The sequence below is a fragment of the Pseudoliparis swirei genome, chromosome 22 (assembly GCF_029220125.1).
Source record: "Pseudoliparis swirei isolate HS2019 ecotype Mariana Trench chromosome 22, NWPU_hadal_v1, whole genome shotgun sequence".
Classification (NCBI taxonomy): Eukaryota; Metazoa; Chordata; class Actinopteri; order Perciformes; family Liparidae; genus Pseudoliparis; species Pseudoliparis swirei.
Genome location: NC_079409.1, coordinates 21,689,951 through 21,711,676, shown reverse-complemented (window position 1 = coordinate 21,711,676; position 21,726 = coordinate 21,689,951). Strand labels below are relative to the sequence as shown.

The following is a 21,726-nucleotide window of genomic DNA, read 5'->3' as shown; positions in this document are numbered from 1 at the left end:
GTGACAGTGATTGACACTTCAAGATCTGAACCGACACATTTTCTTTCACATAGTTTCAGCAACTGTTTGCTGTCTTTCTCACACACACACACACACACACACACACACACACACACACACACACACACACTTGACGGGCATGTGTACCAGTGTGTCTGACTGAATCTGAGATTTCCTTTAATTCCAGTTATCATGTCATTCTGTCATTCTGTCGCTTTGGGAAATTGCATTTTTCAGATAGGCTGTCAATAACGAGAGCTTTATTTTGGCGGGGGAAATTGGGACAGTGAGACAACTACCGTCTTTAACCGTCACCTGGCAGGCGCCCGAGGATCAAGGATCCTGTTTTGAATACTCATTTAGGTTTTCATAATTACATTTTTTGTTTTGCTACTCACGGAAAAAAAAAAAGACATTCCCGTCCTCTCCGCGTTGACGCGTGTCATTCCACAGACTCGGAGATCCCAAATCTCTTTTTTTTTTTAAGCGCCGCTGCTGATGCCGATATTTTCACATTTCACCTTTATTTAAGACCTTCAAATACCCCCCCCCCCCCCTCGCATGCCCCAAAATGAACCAGGAGTCAACGGCTAATGTTAATCGAAGATATTAATTAATGGCCGATGTTAATGGAAATGTCACCGTAGCCGCAGATCACAAAACTCTGCCAGCTTATTAACAATCTTTCCAACTTCCACCGACAGACGTGAGTCCGGACCGCCCTGATTCTAAGTCACACTGCGCCCTTAAAGCCCCGTGAGCGAGCGCTTATCAATTAGGATCCCTGAGATTAACGGCTGCGTGTCAAATATCGTAGTCGTGCCGTCATCTAATGATGGAAATCTCCCATCAAAATCCTAATTATTATATTTCATGGAGATGTATTCATACTTTTTTTTTTTCTATTCTGCTGTCACTTTATTTAGAAGAGTTTTATAACTCAACTAATTTTCAAACCTCCGCTGGTGTCTCTGATGTCACCGTTTACAAACGACTGAACCTTCGGCTACGCACCGGAGCCTCGGACGTAATTTTCAATGTCTTTCTCCGTGATTTTACTCTTTACTTGGAACATAGAAGTGAAATATATGGTTTGTTACATGAGAAAATTAAAATCTAAATTTGCCAAAATGGCCGCCAAAATGGCCGTTTTGGCGGCTTCGCCTAAATTCTCTGGACTAAAACCTCTAACTTTGTTCTGCTTCACTTTTTCAAAGTCAAACTTTGCAGGGAGAATGTTAACATATTTTAATATGACTTGTGAGAGTTTTAAACTTTTCAACTGCCTCATTCCAAACATATATTCATCCTGGAAGTGATTTATTTCAATTCTGACCTGAAATTTTTATATTTTTTCCGTGTGCCATCTTCATTTATTCTCACTCAGTAACATATAGACTGATATCTACACATCTGAACAAAAGAAAAACATGTTTAAAAATGTAAAAATGATAAAAGTAGCCCTAGTGGGATGACACTTTTCGGAGCAGAGGCCTAAAAAAAAGCTTGGTGCTTAAAAGGTTAAACTGTTAGTGTAACAACTTTCACTGTTTCCATGCAAGTGGACGAGTCCCTGACTGACGGGGCTTACACCTTTACATATTTTAACTTGTATCTGATCGTGTATTTCAGAAAATGTTGCTTTTTGTAGTTCATAGATGTCTTCTGTAGCCTTCTCACATTGGGTTGTGTGTGTGTGTGTGTGTGTGTGTGTGTCTGTCTGTCTGTCTGCAGGAGAGAGGCCCTTCAAGTGTAAGATCTGCAACTTCGCCTCCACCACTCAGTCCCATCTGTCGCGGCACAAGCGCGTTCACACGGGGGAGAAACCCTACCGCTGCCCCTGGTGCGACTACAGGTAACCGGCTCATTGACCCGGCCCACGGTCGGCGGCGCTGATTGCAGCCGCCTCGGCGCTGATGATCAGGGGGGTTGATGGGTGGGTGGGGGGGGGGGGTAGCAGGTGGCATTGTAAGGTAGTTTGGTAGATGTGTGTGTGTGGGGGGGGGGGGGGGGGGTGAGGTGGAGGGCAGACAGGTCTAATCTCCACAGCACGGCTCCATCTCATCACTCTGCCATCATCAACAGGCCCCGCCAGGTTCCCCCCCAACACTCCCTCTCTCACACACACACACTCACACACTCACACACACACACACACACACAGTGTCCCTGTCCCTGGCAGGTCCCTGTCATTAAAACACCATCATACCAGATCAGTAATTACACAGGAAATTGTCGGTGAAATTGAAAAAGTTTTGGCTGGCGTTGCACATCTCCATCGCTCTCTATCTCCGTCTCCCCTGCACTCTCTCTCTCTCTCTCTCTCTCTCTCTCATCCCGCGCTTCCTCGTCAGGTCGTGGCAGACGGGTGTGAGAGGGAATGATCTCAAACCCATCAGCGGCTTTCGATGTGCCGTTTCATTCCTTCTTTCCAGAGTCGTTAGGGCGGCTCGCTCCACCTGCTCCGCCCGGGTGGAGCAGGTGGAGCGTCCTCTCGCTCCGGAACTCTTCTGCACGCGCTCCAACTTGGTAAAAGTGAAAAAAACGCTGAGACGCCATAATTGTCGTCGGGCAATTATCTCTCACCTTGGACTTCAAGTTATCCCAAAGTATCACTCAGCGGACGCTCGGAAGATTTTCTGTGCCTAAATAATGCCGAGTGTCACCTGGAGGAGGACAACGGCGCCGTGTGTTTTAAATCGTGCTCTCCGGAGGTCAACTACAAGAGTTATCGCCAATATTTAGTTGAATACCAGATCTCAGAACCCAAGAAGAAGAAAACGAGAAGAAGAAGAAGAAGAAGAAGAAGAAGAGGAAGAAGAAGAAGCCATCTTGTAAACATGTGTTGATTCCTCTTCAGACGGCTCATTAACGTACCGGGTCAAAGGAAACACAATTATTATTTAAATTGGCTGATTAATAATTGTTTTAACCTGAGGGGGGGGGGGCAACGTTGGTCCCATATCAACCCGCTGCACGGTTACAGGGGTCCGTAGCGCGAGTCAAACGCTCCCCGACCCCCTTTGTTCCCTCACTGATGCTTAATGATCATTACACATGAAACGGCAAATGAAACGGTAAATTAGAAACCTAGGGGTTATGAGAGGTCCAGAGGGCAGGCGAAGGGGAGTGGGCTAGGGAGGAGGAGGAGGAGGAGGAGGAGGGAAAACGCCCCGCTGGCTTACTAATGTGAGGATGAGGAATTGAATGTGGGGGCCTGAGACAGGCTCCGCCTCCTCCTCCTCCCTGCTCCTCCTCCCTGCTCCTGCTCCTCCTCCACGCTGAACGCATGTTTAAAACCACGAGGAGGAAGAGGAGGAGGAGCAGACCACGTGAGCTCGTTTGACCTTTCGCCGTTAGCGGTTACGTCATCAGCAGCTCATATGGAATATCTATAACTGTTTTTACAGGTATATATATATATACATATATATATATATATATATATATATATATATACAGGACTGTCTCAGAAAATTAGAATATTGTGATGAAGTTCTTTATTTTCTGTAATGCAATTCAAAAAACAAAAATGTCATGCATTCTGGATTCATTACAAATCAACTGAAATATTGCAAGCCTTTTATTCTTTTAATATTGCTGATTATGGCTTACAGCTTAAGAAAACTCAAATATCCTATCTCTAAATATTAGAATATCATGAAAAAGTATACTAGTAGGGTATTAAACAAATCACTTGAATTGTCTAATTAACTCGAAACACCTGCAAGGGTTTCCTGAGCCTTGACAAACACTCAGCTGTTATAAATCTTTTTTTTACTTGGTCTGAGGAAATATTAAAATTTTATGAGATAGGATTTTAGAGTTTTCTTAAGCTGTAAGCCATAATCAGCAATATTAAAAGAATAAAAGGCTTGCAATATTTCAGTTGATTTGTAATGAATCCAGAATGCATGACATTTTTGTTTTTTGAATTGCATTACAGAAAATAAAGAACTTTATCACAATATTCTAATTTTCTGAGACAGTCCTGTATATATGAAAAAATATATATATATATATATATATGTGTATACTCTACCGTTCAAAAGTTTGGGGTCACTTAGAAATGACTTTATTTTTCAAAGAAAAGCACTGTTTTTTCAATAAAGATAACATTAATCATAAATACCCTCTATACATTGTTAATGTGGTAAATGACTATTCTAGGTGGAAGTGTCTGGTTTCTAATGAAATATCTCCAGAGGTGTATAGAGGCCCATTTCCATCAACTATCACTCCAGTGTTCTAATGGTACATTATGTTTGCTAATCGCCTTAGAAGACTAATGTCTGATTAGAAAACCCTTGTGCAATTATGTAAGCACAGCTGAAAACAGTTATGCTGGTGATATAAGCTACACAACTGGCCTTCCTTTGAGCTTGAAGTTTGAAGAACAAAATTAATACTTCAAATATTAATCATTATTTCTAACCTTGTCAATGTCTTGACTATATGTTCTATGAAATGTTCAATTCATTTGATAAATAAAAGTGAGTTTTCATGGAAGACACGAAATTGTCTGGATGACCCCAAACTTTTGAACGGTAGTGTATATATATAGAGAGAGGGGGGGGGGGGGGGGTAGTTATAGTTGAGGAACAGTGTAAACACAAGCATCCTCCTCACGTTGCTCTGTGTGTATTTGACTCTCCGGCTACTTCTTCTCTTCCCTGTTTAAGGAATCACTCTGGTAACCATGAGGAGTTATTATCTACTACACCCCCCCCCCCCCTCATTTAAGCCACAGTGGCATCTGAGGCGGGTCTAATTGATACGCGGCCTCTGACTCCTCCCACTTTAGCCTCTCTCGCTTCCACCTGTTGGAGCGCCGGTTGGACTCGAGGCGTTCGGCTTTGAGGTGTGCCACCTTGTAAAAAAGAGAGAGACGAGGAGGGAGGGAGGGAGGGGGGAGGGAGAGGAGGGAGGGAGGGAGGAAGGCAGGAAGGCATTAACGATGATAACTGGGCCTCGTTGGCAGAATGAGATCCCAAATGAACCCCCCCCCCCCCTCTCCAACTTTTAACACGCACAAAGAGACACGCATTCAAATCTCCCTCACGAAGCGCCTTCTCAATTACACCTCGCCATTACCATACCGGCGTTGGGAAGGCGGGATATGGAAATGGCTGGAAACGGGAGCTGGGGGTGGGGGGGGGGGGGGCGCCGAAGTTGAAACGGCGTCGGACTAATTAATGCGGCGTGCGGTAGGAGGCCGTCACCGGCGGCGACACATGCCGACTCCTAAACGCACAACGTGTTGTTTTAATAAGACAATTCTTCCATTACCATATCTGAGAGATAGCACCCCCCCCCCCCCTCCGGGAATCCACCCGCGTGGTCTCTCTCTCTCTCCGTTTTCTTATTTAATTTCTTCTCCCACTTTTTGCGTAAAATGCGCTTTTTTCTTCTTCTTTTTTTACAGTAATTAACGGTTTAAGTTGCTACGCCTCGTCTCCCCGTCAGGCAGAAGACCCGGTCATGACTTGTGGTGCCAATAAATTCATAATCAATTGAAATGATCAATAATAGGAATTTAAAAAATAAAGTAATAAAGTGCAAACATTTAACAACTTATAATTTATAAATTAATAAATACACTAATGTAAAGACATGGCGTCGGAGCCATTGTTCTGTGTGTCTCGCCCGTGAGGGAGAGAGGGTCTTGAGTGTGTGCGTGAGTGTGGGTGTGTGTGTGTGTGTGAACTGCACACGCCTGATGCATGATGCAAAAGCAGGCGTGTGCAGTAGAAGACATTATCTGTTTGACCATCTTGCATGTCTGTGTGTTGTGTGTGTGTTGTGTTGTGTGTGTGTGTACATGTCTGTATATTTGAACCTGTGTCAAATCAGAGATCTTTTGCATCTTTAAACTACAGCTGGGTTTGATTATTTATGTATGTATGTTCATCCGTGTGTTTGTGTGTGTGTGTGTTTGTGTGTATCCGTGCGCAGGTTTAGATAGAGCCTGGGAGCAGGTCAGGCAGCATCATTAATCAGCAGAGGGGTGTGTCTGTGCGTGTGTGTGTGTGTATGTGTGTGTCTGTGAGTGTGACTCTGAGCTGACATTACATCGTACACCCTGCAGTAGCTCACCGCTCGGCCTGCCCTATCTTACCAGCCCTCACACACACACAGACACACACACGCACACTCTCACACACACACACACGCACACACACGCACACTCTCACACACGCACACTCTCACACACGCACATTCTCACACACACACGCACACACACGCACACTCTCACACACGCACACTCTCACACACACACGCACACTCACACACACGCACACTCTCACACACACACGCACACTCTCACACACACGCACACTCACACACACTCTCACACACACGCACACACGCACACACACGCACACGCACACTGCACACGCACACACACGCACACTTCACACACACACGCACTCACACACACACTCACACACACACGCACACTCACACGCACTCACACACACTCGCACACACGCACATTCTCACACACACACACACATTCTCACACACACACGCACACTCTCACACACGCACATTCTCACACACACACATACGCACATTCACACACACACACGCACACTCACACGCACACACACGCACACTCTCACACACACATGCACACTCACACACGCACACACACACACAGACACACACACACACATTTCTCCAGAATGCCTGGTCTCTTCAACACGTCTCCGTGGTTACACAGAGCGTCATGTCGCCGCGCTTTGTATAAATATCCCACAATGCAACGCTGCTCTTCAGCGCCCCGGGCCGCGATCTCCTGTCAACCGACACCGCACGACGACTCGCTCAGTCCATCAACCTCTGGTGTGTGTGAGTGTGTGTGTGACTGTGTGTCTCTGAGTGTGTGTGTGTGTTTGTGTGTGTCTGTGTCTGTGTCTGTGTGTGTGAGTGTCTGTGTGTGTGTGTGTCTGTGTGAGTGTGTGTCTGTGTGTGTTTGTGTGTGTGTCTGTGTGTGTGTGAGTGTCTGTGTGTGTGTGTGTGTCATCACAACCAAATCCCACAGCTTTATTGGTGGAAAGTTGCCAACTGTTTATCTTGTTGTTTCCTCTCTTATATTTTAATCTTTCATATATATATTTTTTGTTTCATCTCTCCCTCCCTCTCTCTCTCTCCCCCCCTCTCTCTCTCTCCTCTCTCTCTCTCTCTCTCTCTCTCTCTCTCTCTCTCTCCCCCCCTCTCCCTCTCTCTCCCCCCCCTCTCTCTCTCAGGTCTAACTGTGCAGAGAACATCCGTAAGCACATCCTCCACACGGGTAAACATGAAGGCGTGAAGATGTATAACTGTCCTAAGTGCTCCTCGGCCACCAACTCGCCCATGGAGTTCCGGAACCACCTGAAGGCGTGTCACCCCGACATCGAGAACCCCGACCTCGCCTACCTGCACGCAGGTAACGCTCCACGGGCAGAGGAGTCCTCGAGCAAGGCACCAAGCATCACATCACACGTAAAGCGACTTACATTCACACAGCGAGGACGCAGGGCGGGGTCAGGTGCCTTGCTCAAGGGCACATCGACAAGGGCGGGGTTGAACCGACAACCCCTATCTGCTGTTTATAACTGCTGTATGCACACACACACACAAACACAGGAACGCACAGACACACACAGACGCACACACACACAAACAGACACACACATACACACACACAGACATACACGCACACACATACACACACACAGACATACACGCACACACACACAGACACACGCGCACACACACAGACACACACACAAACACACAGACACACAGACACACACACACAGACACACACAAACACACAGACAAACACACACAGACACACACAAACACACAGACAAACACACAGACACGCACACACACACACAGACGCACACATACACGCACACAAACACACAGACAAACACACACGCACACACAAACACACCCACATACACGCACACACACCCACATACACACACGCGCACACACACACAGACACACACACAAACAGACCCCCCCCCCGTGTCGCTCCTCTCTCGCTCCCTTTGTGTCCCAGTGCTCTCGTTCCCTTTTGTCCTTGAAGGCCTCCAAATCCAATCGGCCTCCAGAGGAGCGGGGGGGGGGGGGGGGGGGGGCTCATCCTGTTATCCCTTTGACCTCCCGGGGGCCCGGGGGCCACGCGGGGACATCGCGGCTCGTCTCCTGGTGTGTCGTTGCGTCTTTGTGCTGACTCCGGAGCGCCGCTTATTTATTTTATTCGTCCTATTTCTTTTTAATTTCCCAAAACGGGTTTTCAATGAGCGGCCGCTCCTCGGCCCGGGGCGCGACCTCCGAGCGCGACCTCCGAGCGCGACCTCCCAGCGCGACCTTTCTTTACCGTGAAGGCTCCTCCCTCCTTCATGTTCTCCAGAACCCTCTCCCCTTCAACCGCGGCGCCCTCTACGCTCCTCCGTCACCTCCGCGCGTCCCGGTGCGCGGCTGACCTTTCGGTTGACCTTTCCGGCAAAGGAGACTCGTTGTGCTCCTCCGTGTGCCCCGTGTGGCCGTGTGGAGAACAGCAGCACCAGAGGAAGGAGATGGAGGCCGAGGCTTCATCTCATCATCGCTCTGGGACTCCACCCACTTTCATGTTTCAGAGTCACGGGCGAAGGTCAGATAGATCTGCGTCGCCTTTCATTCAACTGGAGGAAACGCCGCTGCCTCCTCCTCCTCCTCCTCCTCCTCTTCCTCCTTCGGTCGAGTCGAGCCGCACATGTTTTGGGGATGTCATCACGACGCTCTGATTCATATTCCGGTCACAGATATGAAGCCGGCGAGAAAAAATTGACTGACAGGGGGGGGAGTAACATTACACCCCCCCCCCCTCTCAAGCCAAGTAGGATCTACTTTTCACGGCGCGTTACAGTCGACGCGTAAATAAAATGAAAAAATAAAAAAGAATCAATCTCGCTTCACCTGATTAACACCGAAGCAATCAAAGTATTTCTTTTTTTAAAGTACTCCCTGTGATCTCTCGCTGCCATCAAAAGTGCTAAAAGAGAGGAGGGGGGGGGGGGGACAGAGAGAGAGAGAGAGAGAGAGAGAGCAGTGTTTCATCTAAGCTGACAGAACGGGACCAAAAAGAAAGAGAGACAAGAGGGGGGGGGGGGGGCTTAAGAAGGTAGATGTTGAATTAACCTGCTTGTGATTGCTCTCTGTCAGAGTGGCGCCGGGGGCCGGCGGCGAGAGGCAAATCATCTGTGATGCCCCCCCCCCCCCCCCTGAAAGACACAGATCAAACGCCGCCGAGTCGCGGGGCCTCGCAGCCCGGATTGATTGACACCCCCGAACGTCTCCGCCGCAGCGCTTGTCTTTCCATATCACTCTCTCTCTCTCTCTCTCCCTCTCTCTCTCTCTCTCTCCTCTCTCTCTCTCCTCTCTCTCTCTCTCTCTCCGCTCTCTCTCCTCTCTCTCTCCTCTCTCTCTCTCTCTCTCTCTCTCTCTCTCTCTCCCTCTCTCTCTCTCTCTCCCTCTCTCTCTCTCTCTCTCCTCTCTCTCTCTCTCTCTCTCTCTCTCTCTCTCTCCTCTCTCTCTCTCTCTCTCTCTCTCTCTCTCTCTCCTCTCTCTCTCTCTCCTCTCTCTCTCTCTCTCTCTCTCTCTCTCTCTCTCTCTCTCTCTCTCTCTCTCTCTCTCTCTCTCTCTCTCTCTCTCTCTCTCTCTCTCTCTCTCCTCTCCTCTCTCTCTCTCTCTCTCTCTCTCTCTCTCTCTCTCTCTCTCTCTCTCTCTCTCCTCTCTCTCTCTCTCCCTCTCTCTCCTCTCTCTCCCTCTCTCTCTCTCTCTCTCTCCCTCTCTCTCTCTCTCTCTCTCTCTCTCTCTCTCTTCCCTTCTTTATTCAGCGTCGCACTTTGAATTAAAGCCCTTCTCGAGGATGAAAGCAGAGGTCCTTTGCAAACGAAGAGGAAGAGAGGGAATCCGACCCGGCGAGTGATGGAGGGGAATGATGAAGAGAATTAGAGGAGAAGGGATACCCAAAAAAAAGAAGAAAGGAGGTTGGATATGAGCCTCCTGCCCGGTTACACACACACACACAGGTGAGCTAGCATTAGCTTCACCAGGGCTATCGTCATCCCACTTATCCCAAATATTAAACTCCTCTTTTTGTGTATTTTCGTGGTTATAATCTCACGTCTCACGGCGGCCATGTGCCCGGGAAAAAAAAGAAAGATATTAAAACAAAATACATAAATACGCTTCTTCCAGGCATTGTTGCTGCTTTATGCAGATTGCATGTTTTCTCCTCTCCTTAATAATGCATGATGGATGGCTCTACTGTGGGGGGGGGGGGGGACCCTGAGCCGTGTAAGTGATGATCTTAATACGCGCTTACAACCACGGGCAAATCCATTTGTTTGCATATATTTTTGGCCCCTTATTAAACAAAAGAAAAATGTGTAAACAAATATGTGTTGGGAAGCTTTTACTTTAAGTTCCGCCTCCGCGGCTCTCCGCCCCCCCCCCCCCCCCCCCACGCCTTCACCTTCTGTTCGTCAGGTAATGAAACATTGCTCTCCGGAGTTCTACTTGAGTGTATTGTGTTACACGGCGACGTGTGTGTGTGTGTGTGTGTGTGTGGAGGACAGGTGTGTGTGTCATGCAAATGTGTCCCGGTCTCCTCGGCGCATGTGACACCGTGTCGACGCCGCGAACGGGAAGCCGCAGACACCGGGCGATAGAATCAACATCTGCTTCTAATAACAACGTGTTATATGCGACACGTTGAGAGACAGCCCGCGAGAGGGGAAAACAACCCACAATGCAACACACCTCGCAGGACATCAAGTCGTCAGCGTAAGTGATGAACCGGCGTCTTCGTGCCGCCGTCCTTATGGTGCGTCGGCGTGATGGGCATTAATGGAGAGAATAAGAGGGAGCGGCTCCCCGTCAGATTACCGGGCCGGCGCTCACTGCCTTCTGAGGCCTGTCGGCGACGAGGCGTTCCACGGACGAGACAAAAGACGTTTACCTGCAACGGGAGGAGGAGCGATGACTTAAATGTGAGATACACACGACCGTTTAAAAGTTTAGGGTCACGTAGAAATTTCCTTATTTTTTAAAAGCACCGTTTTTTGTAATGACGATAACATTAAATGAATCATAATCACACAACATACATCAGGGGTGCCACATCAGCATCATAGCCGCCTCTTAAAGGGCCGGTGTACCTGAAACATATAAATATATAAACTACTCCCAAACATATCGTGACATAACTCTCTTTGCATTTGAGTGTAGAGATATTCTACGAAAGAACATGTCTCTAATATTATAACATGAATCCATTTAATTTGAAACCTTCAAAATAAAAGCACAGGATATTTTTCTTAAATATATTGAAGAAAAGGGGATCACGTGTCTTTCAGGCCATCAGGGGCCGCATAAAATGGTGTGGAGGGCCGGATTCGGCCCGCGGGCCTTGTGTTTGACACCTGTGCTCTACGTAGTTAATGTGTAGATGACTATTCTCTGGTGTGTAATGAAGTCTCCAGAGGTGTGTAGAGGCCCATCTCCAGTGTTCTGATGGTACATTGTGTTATCGCCTTAGAAGACTAGCGGAGGGGTAGAAACCCCTTTAAACCCTTTTTATGTGAGCGCAGCTGAAAACAGTTATGCTGCTGAGAGAAGCTATAAAACTGGCCTTCCTTTGAGCCACAAGAAGAACTACATTAATATTTACAATAAAAATCATTATTCATAACCTCCTCAACGTCTTGAATATATTTTATATACATTTTTCAATTAATTTGATAAATAAAAGTGAGAGTTCATGTAAACACCGAAGCGTCTCCGTGGCTGGACGACAGGAGACGAACACGGACCGACGCCTGTGTTGTTGCCTCGTGTTCCCCCCCGACCGCACAGACACCTGCATGTAGGGACTTGCAGAGCGGCTCCAGCCAGTGTCGGGTGTTAATTGGAGAATTCCCCTATGGGGGGGGGGGGGAGGGGACACACACACACACCTTTTGGCTTTGTCTGGCCCTGAACGCCTCACGCCGAGGGCCCGACTCCGTGTCTCTCCTCCTCCATCCACACAGTGAGTCTCCGTGTCCTCCTCCTCCTCCTCCTCGCGACACGGTCCACATCCAGCCACGGCTAACGAGAGGGGACAGAAAGAGAGGAGGAAGGGAGGACGGCATCGAAGTGGAAGAGAAACACACGTCTAGAGGAAGGAAGGAAGGAAGCGGAGTGAGGAGACGAGATGTTCAGCGAGGCCAGACTCCTCCCTCCGCCCGGCGACCCGTCTTGACCTTTGCCCCAGCGAGTGAACACGGCCTCCTCGCGCCGACGTGTTTTCCCTCGTCCTCGTTGGCTTGACGTGCACTTCTGAGATCCCCCCCCCCCCCCCTCGTGTGCGTCGTCTCCTCCTTGACAAATTTCCCCTTGGGGATTAATAAAGTATCTATCTATCTATCTATCTCTATCTCCAGACGTCTCTGCGTCTGCAATTACCAGAAGGCTCAACTTTCCCAACTAAACAACCAATTACTGACTCTTTAACCCGGCCCGGTCCCATGTTTTATGATACAGTGTCCTATTAGGGACCCTTATTTTTGTTTCCTCCCCCGGCTTAATTGAATCCCCTGGCTGCTCATCAGCGGCTAATTTAGGCCGATGTGCAGAGTTGGTAATCAGAGGGGCTGCCGATTAGACCGTCAGACCCCAATTAAGAGCCCTCTTATTTCAGACATAACAAGTCGCTCCAGCACCACTGCTGTTGTTGTGTTTCCCTCTTTAGGGCCCGCTTCGAGAGAGAGAGTGTGTGGTAGAGGTCTGGATCCGCTCCTGAAGGTCATTAAATGTGTTTCCTTCTGGTCACATGACATCCTCCTGGAGAGGGGTCCTCCTTTGTTGCTCTCCTGAAGGGTTCTTCACCTTTTCCCCCCCTAGCAGTTGTTTTTTTCTATTTTTTGGGAGTCGTTCCTGATCCGATGTGAGGTCCGATGTGTGCAGCTTCTGAGTGTGTGTGTGTGTGTGTCGAAGTGTGTTTAGTGTTGGTGTCGACTCCCCATAGCCTAATTAAAGGGCGAGGAAAGCCACTCACTGGGAGATTAAACCTAAAAGGGTAAATTAGCACTCAGAAGGGGCGTGGCACCTTCACACATGCACAGGCCATGAACGTCTTCTGACACCTGTGAAGGAAGAGAAGAGGAGGAGGAAAGAGAGAGAGAGGGGGAGGAGAGGAGGGAGGAGAGGAGGGGGAGGGAGGGGGGAGGGGGGGTACTTCTGTGTCTCCAGAGCTGTGTGCTGCGTACTTTGTCGAGATGAGGACCGGACACTTTGTTTTGTTCTTTAAATGTCTCGATGAGAGTTTGGGAAGCGGTCCTCAATGTGGGCGTGTCCAAGTGTCTATGTGGGCGTGTCTGTGTGGGCATGTCGGTGTGGGCGTGTCTAAGTGTATGTGGGCGTATCTAAGTGATTGTGTCTGTGAACGTCTATATGTAGGCGTATCTAAGTGTATATGTGGGCGTGTCTGCGTGGGTGTGTACATGTGGGCGTGTCTATGTATATGTGGGCGTGTCTAAGAGTCTGTGGGCGTGTTTGTGTTTCTGTGTGGGCGTGTCTAAGTGACTAAGTCACAAAATAATATATATTATAAATATAAAGGTTAAACAGCCTTTAACTGTCATTTCAGGGGCAGAAATAATGTTAAAAAATAATATGTCTATACAACTTTTTAGCGGTCGTCTTAAATGCCGCGTCTCACACACACACACGTGCACACACACGCGATAGTTTTGCCGTTGTAAAGGTGTTTTTTGTCATATTTATTATGAATTCAATCGATTGTCTTTATATCACAAAGCCTTTTTTAAATGATGACCCCTGCGACCCCTCTGTTGGTTAGGATCCAGGGTTTGCAGTCGCGCTTCCTACGTGTGAGTTTTCGCACGCACACGTGTGTGAGCGTCACGCCGCCGGTCACCGCGCCTCGGATAAATATCCCACAATGCAACGCTGCACTTCAGCGCCCCGGGCTGCACCGCTATCTCCTGTCAACCGACGTCGCACGGCTACTCGCTCAGTCCATCAGCCTCTGGTGCTGTGTGTGTGAGAGAGAGAGAGAGAGAGAGTGAGTGTGTGTGTGTGTGTCTTTCTGTCTTCTTCTGCTGTCTAACTGCTATCAGACAAGTGTTGTTTGGGAGTGTGTGTACATGTCATCTGTCAGTGTCTCCCTCCAGAATCAGACATCTAGCAGAGCATCTCAGCTCGCCACACACACACACAGACACACAAACACACACACACACACACACACACACACACCGTTTCTCCACTCGTATAGTTCTTTGCCCCAAGGAATAAGTGTGTATGTTTGCACATAAAAGAGATTACGCGTATGTGTGTGTGGGTTGTTGTTGCTACACACACACAAACACACACACACACACACACACTCTTGCATGTCTTTCCGTTTGTGGGTGTAAGAAAATAGATCTTGGTTCTGTCATGGCTCGGCCTGCAGGCAAAAGAGGCCCTAACAGATGTCTTTCTCAGTGAACACACACACACACACACACACACACACACACACACACACACACAGGTCTCAGACCCCTCTCCCTCCTGGACTCGTGGTGAGGAATACAGATCCTCCTCTGGATCGGCTGCAGCGCTGATAACACATTTCATACCGCGGCCGGTGAGAGGTAATCACTCTTCTTCTTCTTCTTCTTCTTCTTCTTCTTCTACTTCTACTTCTTCTCCCCCTCCTTCTTGTACTTCTTCTCCTCCTTCTTCTTCTTCTTTCTTTTTGTCGTCGGTGCTCAGAGTTCTACACGGCCGTGTCGAGTAAACTTATGTTGTGTTTGGCTCTGTCATCGTGTGTGTGTGTGTGTGTGTGTGTGTGTGTGTGTGAGAATGACAGTGAATGAAGGACTAATCCCTTTGGGCACAAAGCGGGAATCCAATACCAAGTCCCCAAATCTCATCATTTCAATTATCATATTTATCATATTTATTCATTTCTCTCTCAGCCGGGCTTAATGCTGTCTCTCTCTCTCTACCCCCCTCTCTCTCTATCTCCCCCCCCCCCCTCCTTCCTCTGTACATTAATCTGTTCTTCCTCTCTTCTGCTGACATGTGACCTGTCAGTCATGTTGATTGACAGAACTCAAGAGGCCCACGGAGAAGCAGCAGCTCATTCCTCCTCTTCTCCTCCTCCTCCTCCTCCTCTTCCTCCTCCTCTCGGTCAGACGCCGGTGAACGTCGGGGTCTTATCAGGAAACCCAATTTCCTGCCGCTCTCCGGGGGGGGGGGGGGGGGGGCTGTCACTCCGGCTGACGGACAGCTCTCAGCGTCTCCTTCAAGTTGTGTGTTTGTCCTCTTTTCTGTTTTGTGTTCAACGAGAGATTATTGTAGCGCACACACACAAGATACACACACACACGCAAGATACACACACTATACACACATACTATACACATACTATACACACACTATACACACTATACACACATATGGACAATACACACATCGACACTATACACACTATACACATATACATACACACATACATACAGACGATACACATGTACATACACACTATACACACACAAACACACACACATACACACTATACACACATATGGACAATACACACATAGACACTATACACACATACACACGCACATACACACTTCACACACGTACGTCGTGGATAGCTCCGCCCCCTCGTGTCCAGGCCGTTTGGTTCCTCTGACCTCTGACCTGGGCGTGATGACGGACACGAGGTGAAGCTCCGCCTCCGGAACGCCGTGTTGGTGATTGTTTTTATTCTCGGGGGAGAAAATAAATAAATAAATAAATAACGTTCAGGATTCATGCAGCGGTGTGTATTCTAGTGCAGTGTGTGAGTGTGGTGTGATGTTTCTGTACGTGTGTGTGTGTGTGTGTGATGTTTCTGTACGTGTGTGTGTGTGTGTGATGTTTCTGTACGTGTGTGTGTGTGTGTGTGATATGCATTTGAAAACACATCGATGTATGTCATCATATATGAGTTTTTTTCCCTATTTTCGTGTCCCTGTCTGTGTATGCACGTGATGTTTCTGTGCGTGTGTGTGTGTCTGTGTGTGCGTGTGCGCGCGCCCAGCCTCCCATCCCGTGTGCGTCTGTGCGTGTCGAGCACGACCTCCGAGTCCCGAGGCTTATCGTGGCGGTGTTCCACATTATTGATGGCGAGTGGAGATATCGACAGGCGGCGGCGGCGCCCGGCGAGCGGCTCTGATGTGACATATCGTGCGTCTCAGCACAGGCCATAAATAATTCTGACACGTTTTTGTATGCATGGGAAAGTCCTTGATTCAGCCTCCCATAAAAAATAAACTTCTATTATGGAATGTATTTGTCAAGTGGGCGCGTGATGGATGGCCCGGCGTTTACCCCGTGGCAGGACGATGGGTTATGGATGCCGCCGCCCCCTTTGCCGGGGGGGGGGGAGGAGCCGAAACCCCAGCGACGCTGACACCAGAGTAATTACTGCCCTCCTCGCCACGGCAACAGAGGGAGGGACGTGGAGGAGGGACGAGGGCAAAGAGAGGTGTGTGTGTGTGTGTGTGTATTGGGGGGAGGGGCTTTATACACACACCTGGACGTCCCTCCACTCCACTGGGGCAGTGATGATTGGACGGGGATGGATGGATGACAGATAGATGGATACAGCCCTCGCAAAAGTATATTTGTGATATTAATTGATTAATTGATTAATTAATTAACACGCCGATCCCTCTCGGGGTCACATGTCGCCGTCTAATTAGAGCCGACTCTATTCGGTGATCGCGGTAAACAAGCGAGCGGCTCGGTCGCCATCACGTCTGTTACCGCCGCTCCGACCTCGCCGCTTCTCTCTGTCGTTGATTAAAACAATTGATCCATTGTTAGAAAAGTATCAGTTTTCGATAAGATGATATTTATTGATCCACATGGAAATGTCGCAGGAGCAAAGGAACGTTTGCGATGTGATATGTAGTGTAAATAAGTCGCCTTAGAGGAAATAGAACATATTACTATATATATACTAACATTCAAAAGTTTGGGGTCACATAGAAATGTCCTTATTTATAAATGAAGATAACATTAAATTAATCTTAAACACACTCTACGAAGTTTTGATACGTATGATGTATATATATATATATATACACATATATATATACAGTATATAAATATACATATATATATATTAATGTACTGTATATATTAATATACTGTATGTTTATATATATATATATATATCTACATATATATGCTTTATAGGGAATTAAACATTGAAACAAAATACGAAATGCAAACTGAGGGAGACAAAGGGTGGCCTGAGTACAGTATCAATGAGTGTGTGTGTGCGTGTGCGTGTGCGTGTGTGTGTGCGTGTGTGTGTGCGTGTGCGTGTGCGTGTGTGTGTGTGTGGGCCCAGCAGCCAGATTGAGCTGAGGCCGGGGTGCCATCTGAGGAAGAGGAGGCAGGTGGGCGCGGGGGCTCGGGGATCGAGGTGAGGGACGGGCGCTCTCCTCACCGCCGCTGCCCAGCGTGGGCGTGCACGGGAGGGGGGGGGGCGGGCGGGCCGGGCCCCGGCGGCAGCCCGTCAGTGGGAGTGACACCTGCTCGCCGCCGCCCCTTCATCCTTTACAGCTGCTGCGCTTCCTCCGCCTCAACCTTTTTACCCACCATCCTCCTCCTCTTCCTCCTCCTCCTCCTCAACAGGCAGCGTGGAGGAGAGGCTTCGTCGCAGCAGGCCGGGGGAGCAGCGAGTTGGACCGGTCCAGATGTTCCCTCCAGGAAGGGGAGGAGGGGGGGGGGGGAGGTTTTTTGTCAGGACACGAACACAAACTCACACAATTACCGAAACATCAGCAGATTGCCTCGGTGCCACGGAGGCTGCTGTTAAGTGAGATGATTGGTACAAGATGCTGTGTGTGTGTGTGTGTGTGTGTGTGTGTGTGTGTGTGTGTGTGTGTGTGTGTGTGTGTGTGTGTGTGTGTGTGTGTGTGTGTGTGTGTGTGTGTGTGTGTGTGTGTGTGTGTGTGTGAGTCGAGACACACACACACACACACCGTGTTCAAACACACAGGTGTACGTAGGCCTGCGGTGTGTTGTCTGCACAACCCCGCAGGCGAATAATAACCCCGCTTGAAGAATAACCGCAGTCGTTTGTTTCGCCTTTTGGGGGGGGGGGGGGGATGTTAAATTCGATCATTATTTCGAAGTTCAACGAGATTTTTTTTCAAATTTTAGTTTCTTAAACATCTCGACTTTGTGTTATTGTCCCACAAACTGAACGCCTGCTGAGAATCACACAAGCAGCTCTGAGGAGGGCGTAGAGAGGAGGCTGCCTCTAACATGGGGGGGGGGGGGGGCTCACGTGTTGCACGCCGTCCATCACGCACCTCGCAAACGGCGGCGTGGAGACGTGCTCGCTTTGGATCGGCCTTGTTTAACCCGGCCCCAAGGTCCAGATGGGGGGGGGGGGGGTCAATAGGCTCAGAAGACCATCGGGACGATCGATCGCGGCACACTAATTGTTTCTCTTCTCGCCCGCGGCTAAGACAACACGGCCGAGACTCAGACTCTACCTCTGTTAATGGCCTCTGATTACCGGGGGGGTTGTGTGTGTGTGTGTGTGTGTGTGTGTGTGTCTGTGTGTGTGTGTGTGTGTGTGGTGTTTACGCAAGAGAGAATCTTATTGATGGACAGAGTTATTTATTCAACATTTATGCATTTCTGATTACAGAATCCCTTTTTTTAATTTGCTAGATGCAATTTTGCTCTCACAGATATCAGCCAATAACTCCACATTTGTATAATTGTATTTTTATTTTTTTTACAGAAGAACATGAAGATGAACTTGTTTTGGTCCCGGCTTGAATCTGTGGCGTGATCATAACGCTGTTATGCTATTTTATTATTGTTATTATTGTGGCCTCATTGGGCAATTTGAGCTTCAGCTCGAGTGAAGAAGTGACGAAGAGGAGGTGTCCAAGGCTCCCTTTAGGAGCCTTGGACCCCCCCCCCCCCCTAGGGGCTCTGGGGACTTTATTGCTTTAAAAAAAACAAGCAAATATAAATGGAATATATTAATGTTGCACATCAAATAAAACAACAGAGCCGCGGCTACCAGATTCAGTCCGCCATTTTTCTTAAACTCTCACAAAAAACTCAAATAATCATAAATATTATAACCATAATTCGGCCAACCCACTATTCCACTATTATACTATTTTATTATTATTAAGGCCTCATTGGGTAATTTGAGCCTCAGCTCAAGTGAAGAAGTGACGAAGAGGAGGTGTTGAAGGTGGCACCTCCGGGTCAGTTTACAGACACGACAGAATCCCTGTGATGTCGTCCATGGAACACACAATGTAAATGTAGAGATTTGTAGTTGATTGGTAGGACTACATTTCCCATAATCCCTTCTGTTTCTTCACTGCTCATCACTCACAGTTAAGGCGGTACAGTCGATCCATGAGATCCTGTCGACTTTAAATCATGTCGCCGTGTTTCCTCCCACACACCCCCCCTGAGTCTCACCAGGACCAGGACCCGGTCCTGGACCCGGTCCTGGACCTGGTCCTGGTCCTGGACCTGGACCTGGTCCTGGTCCTGTGTATCTGCTGGATTCCCGCCTGTTTGTTTATGGCGTCCGGCGGTGTGTCGGTGCTGTCGGCGCGGTGATGAAGGACGCTCGGACCTCCCATCCATTTCACATTTGCTCCAATCAATTATTCAACAGGACAGCCAATTAAAAATGAGGGAGAGCGGTCAGGGCCGCGCCCCCGAAGGCCGCCACCAGACAACTCTCCCCGTGAATAATTGGTGCAATTAATTTAGCATCGAGCAATAAAGGAGTTCTCTCTCTCTCTCTCTCTCTCTCTCTCTCTCTCTCTCTCTCTCTCTCTCTCACACACACTGCAGCAGCAGCAACAACAGTGGAAACATCCGTGAACCGTACCGACTGTTGCATGCTGGGGGATGCGGGTGAAGGCCGGTTGCCGTTTTTCCCCCTCCTTTTTTTTAATCGAGCGCCCAATCAGCTCGCCCCGTCGTCAGAATGTCAATTGATCCTTAATTGAGTAACTGTATTAAATATAGATTATTGATTACACCTTTCTGGTCCGTGGATTGAGGATATCTGCTTCCTTACCCGGCGACATCACTCAAAAGGTAGTCGCACACACACACCTCGCTAATACACAGCCGTGCCGTCTGGGACACACACACACACAGGGCCACAGTGGGGGGCGGGGCTTAAGACCGTAAATTATCGCCGTACAAAGGAAATATTCCATTTACTGGATTCTATACATTTCTCCCACCGATTGTTCCTCATCTGCGATTACGGTTAATTTGCGGCTGCCCCCCCCCCCCTCCCGCCCACACACACACACACACAGGGTAATCGTGACGGCGGAATTCCCCGACAGCTTTGATGTATTCAATCACAGCAGAAGTATTATGACGGACCCCCCCCCACCCTGCCGCCCCCTCTCCTCTATCATCCTCTCTTTATTGATCAATCTCTAACTCTGTGTACCCCCTCCCCTCTCTCTCTCTCTCTCTCTCTCCCTCCCTCCCTCTCTTTTGATAGCCAGATTGGCAGTCGGGTAATTCCCCTGTCGCCGCTGACTGATGCCCGGTAATGGGAAGACGTTTTCGGAGCTGCAGTACAACACAAAATAATTTGCAATTTACCGCTCATCAAAAGCACCCCTTACGACAATAAAGAGAGCAAAGGGAGGGATGGGTGAAGAGGGAGGGAGGGAGGGAGGAGGGGAAACGCAACAGTGGATTTATGGCTTCAATTACTGATATTTCACATTTAGTTTGAAGCGACATGTTTTTGTAATATGACAGGCTTCACTGGATTTGAAAAGCTCTTCAGACCTCTCCACCCTCCTCCTCCTCCTCTTCTTCCTCCGTTCTCTCTCTGCCCATTCCTCTCGCCGTGGAGATAATAAATAGGGCGACTCCAGACCGGTGGGGTTGAGGGGGGGGGGGGGGCGGGGGGGTCAAGGAAGAGAGTGATAGCTGTGACTCCTGAGCCTCTTTAGAGGGAAAGGGGAGACGAGGCCGGCGGCTTTGATGTAGATGGATTTGACCGTAACTCACGCCATCACTCACCTCCGTCTCCCTTCCCCGCTCGCTCATCATTGATGGACTTAAACTACCCCGTGACAGTCGTTGGTGGTTCAGCCGGGTGTTTTATTAGTTTCTTCCTCCCGGTGGCTGGTTGGCGCGCTGCTCGTGTCGGCTTCATTTCCTGTTTCCTGTTTCTGTGTTCCGGAGACTCGCCGTGAGCGAGGGTCCGGCTGGAGGACGCTGACCTGGCAGCGAGGCGGCAACTGGGTTTTAAAAAATAAGTTACATTATTGTTATAATAATGTAAGTATAAAGCCTAGGCTGACCCAGCACTGAGTGTTTTTCTTGTTTCTGGAAGCAATGGAACAAATGTTTGTATGTTTTTGAACCACAAGTTACTTTTTAGCTGCAATGATTATACCTGTGTATATATTGTTGTCGTCTGGACTAAAGTAATATAAATATATATATATACACATTATATATACATTATATATATATACAGGACTGTCTCAGAACATTAGAATATTGTGATAAAGTTCTTTATTTTCTGTAATGCAATTAAAAAAACAAAAATGTCATGCATTCTGGATTCATTACAAATCAACTGAA

The 21,726-nt window shown here is 48.4% G+C and overlaps 1 protein-coding gene across 2 annotated transcripts in view; it reads left to right on the top strand.

Annotated features, from left to right (window-relative positions):
• znf407 (zinc finger protein 407) overlaps positions 1–21,726 on the top strand; it is a 144,400-nt gene that overhangs the window by 97,434 nt on the left and 25,240 nt on the right. For both annotated transcript variants that reach the window (XM_056444549.1, XM_056444550.1), the window contains exons 8-9: positions 1,735–1,855; positions 7,254–7,432. In XM_056444549.1, the coding sequence (XP_056300524.1) occupies positions 1,735–1,855; positions 7,254–7,432 (300 nt within the window). The remainder of the gene's footprint in view (positions 1–1,734; positions 1,856–7,253; positions 7,433–21,726) is intronic.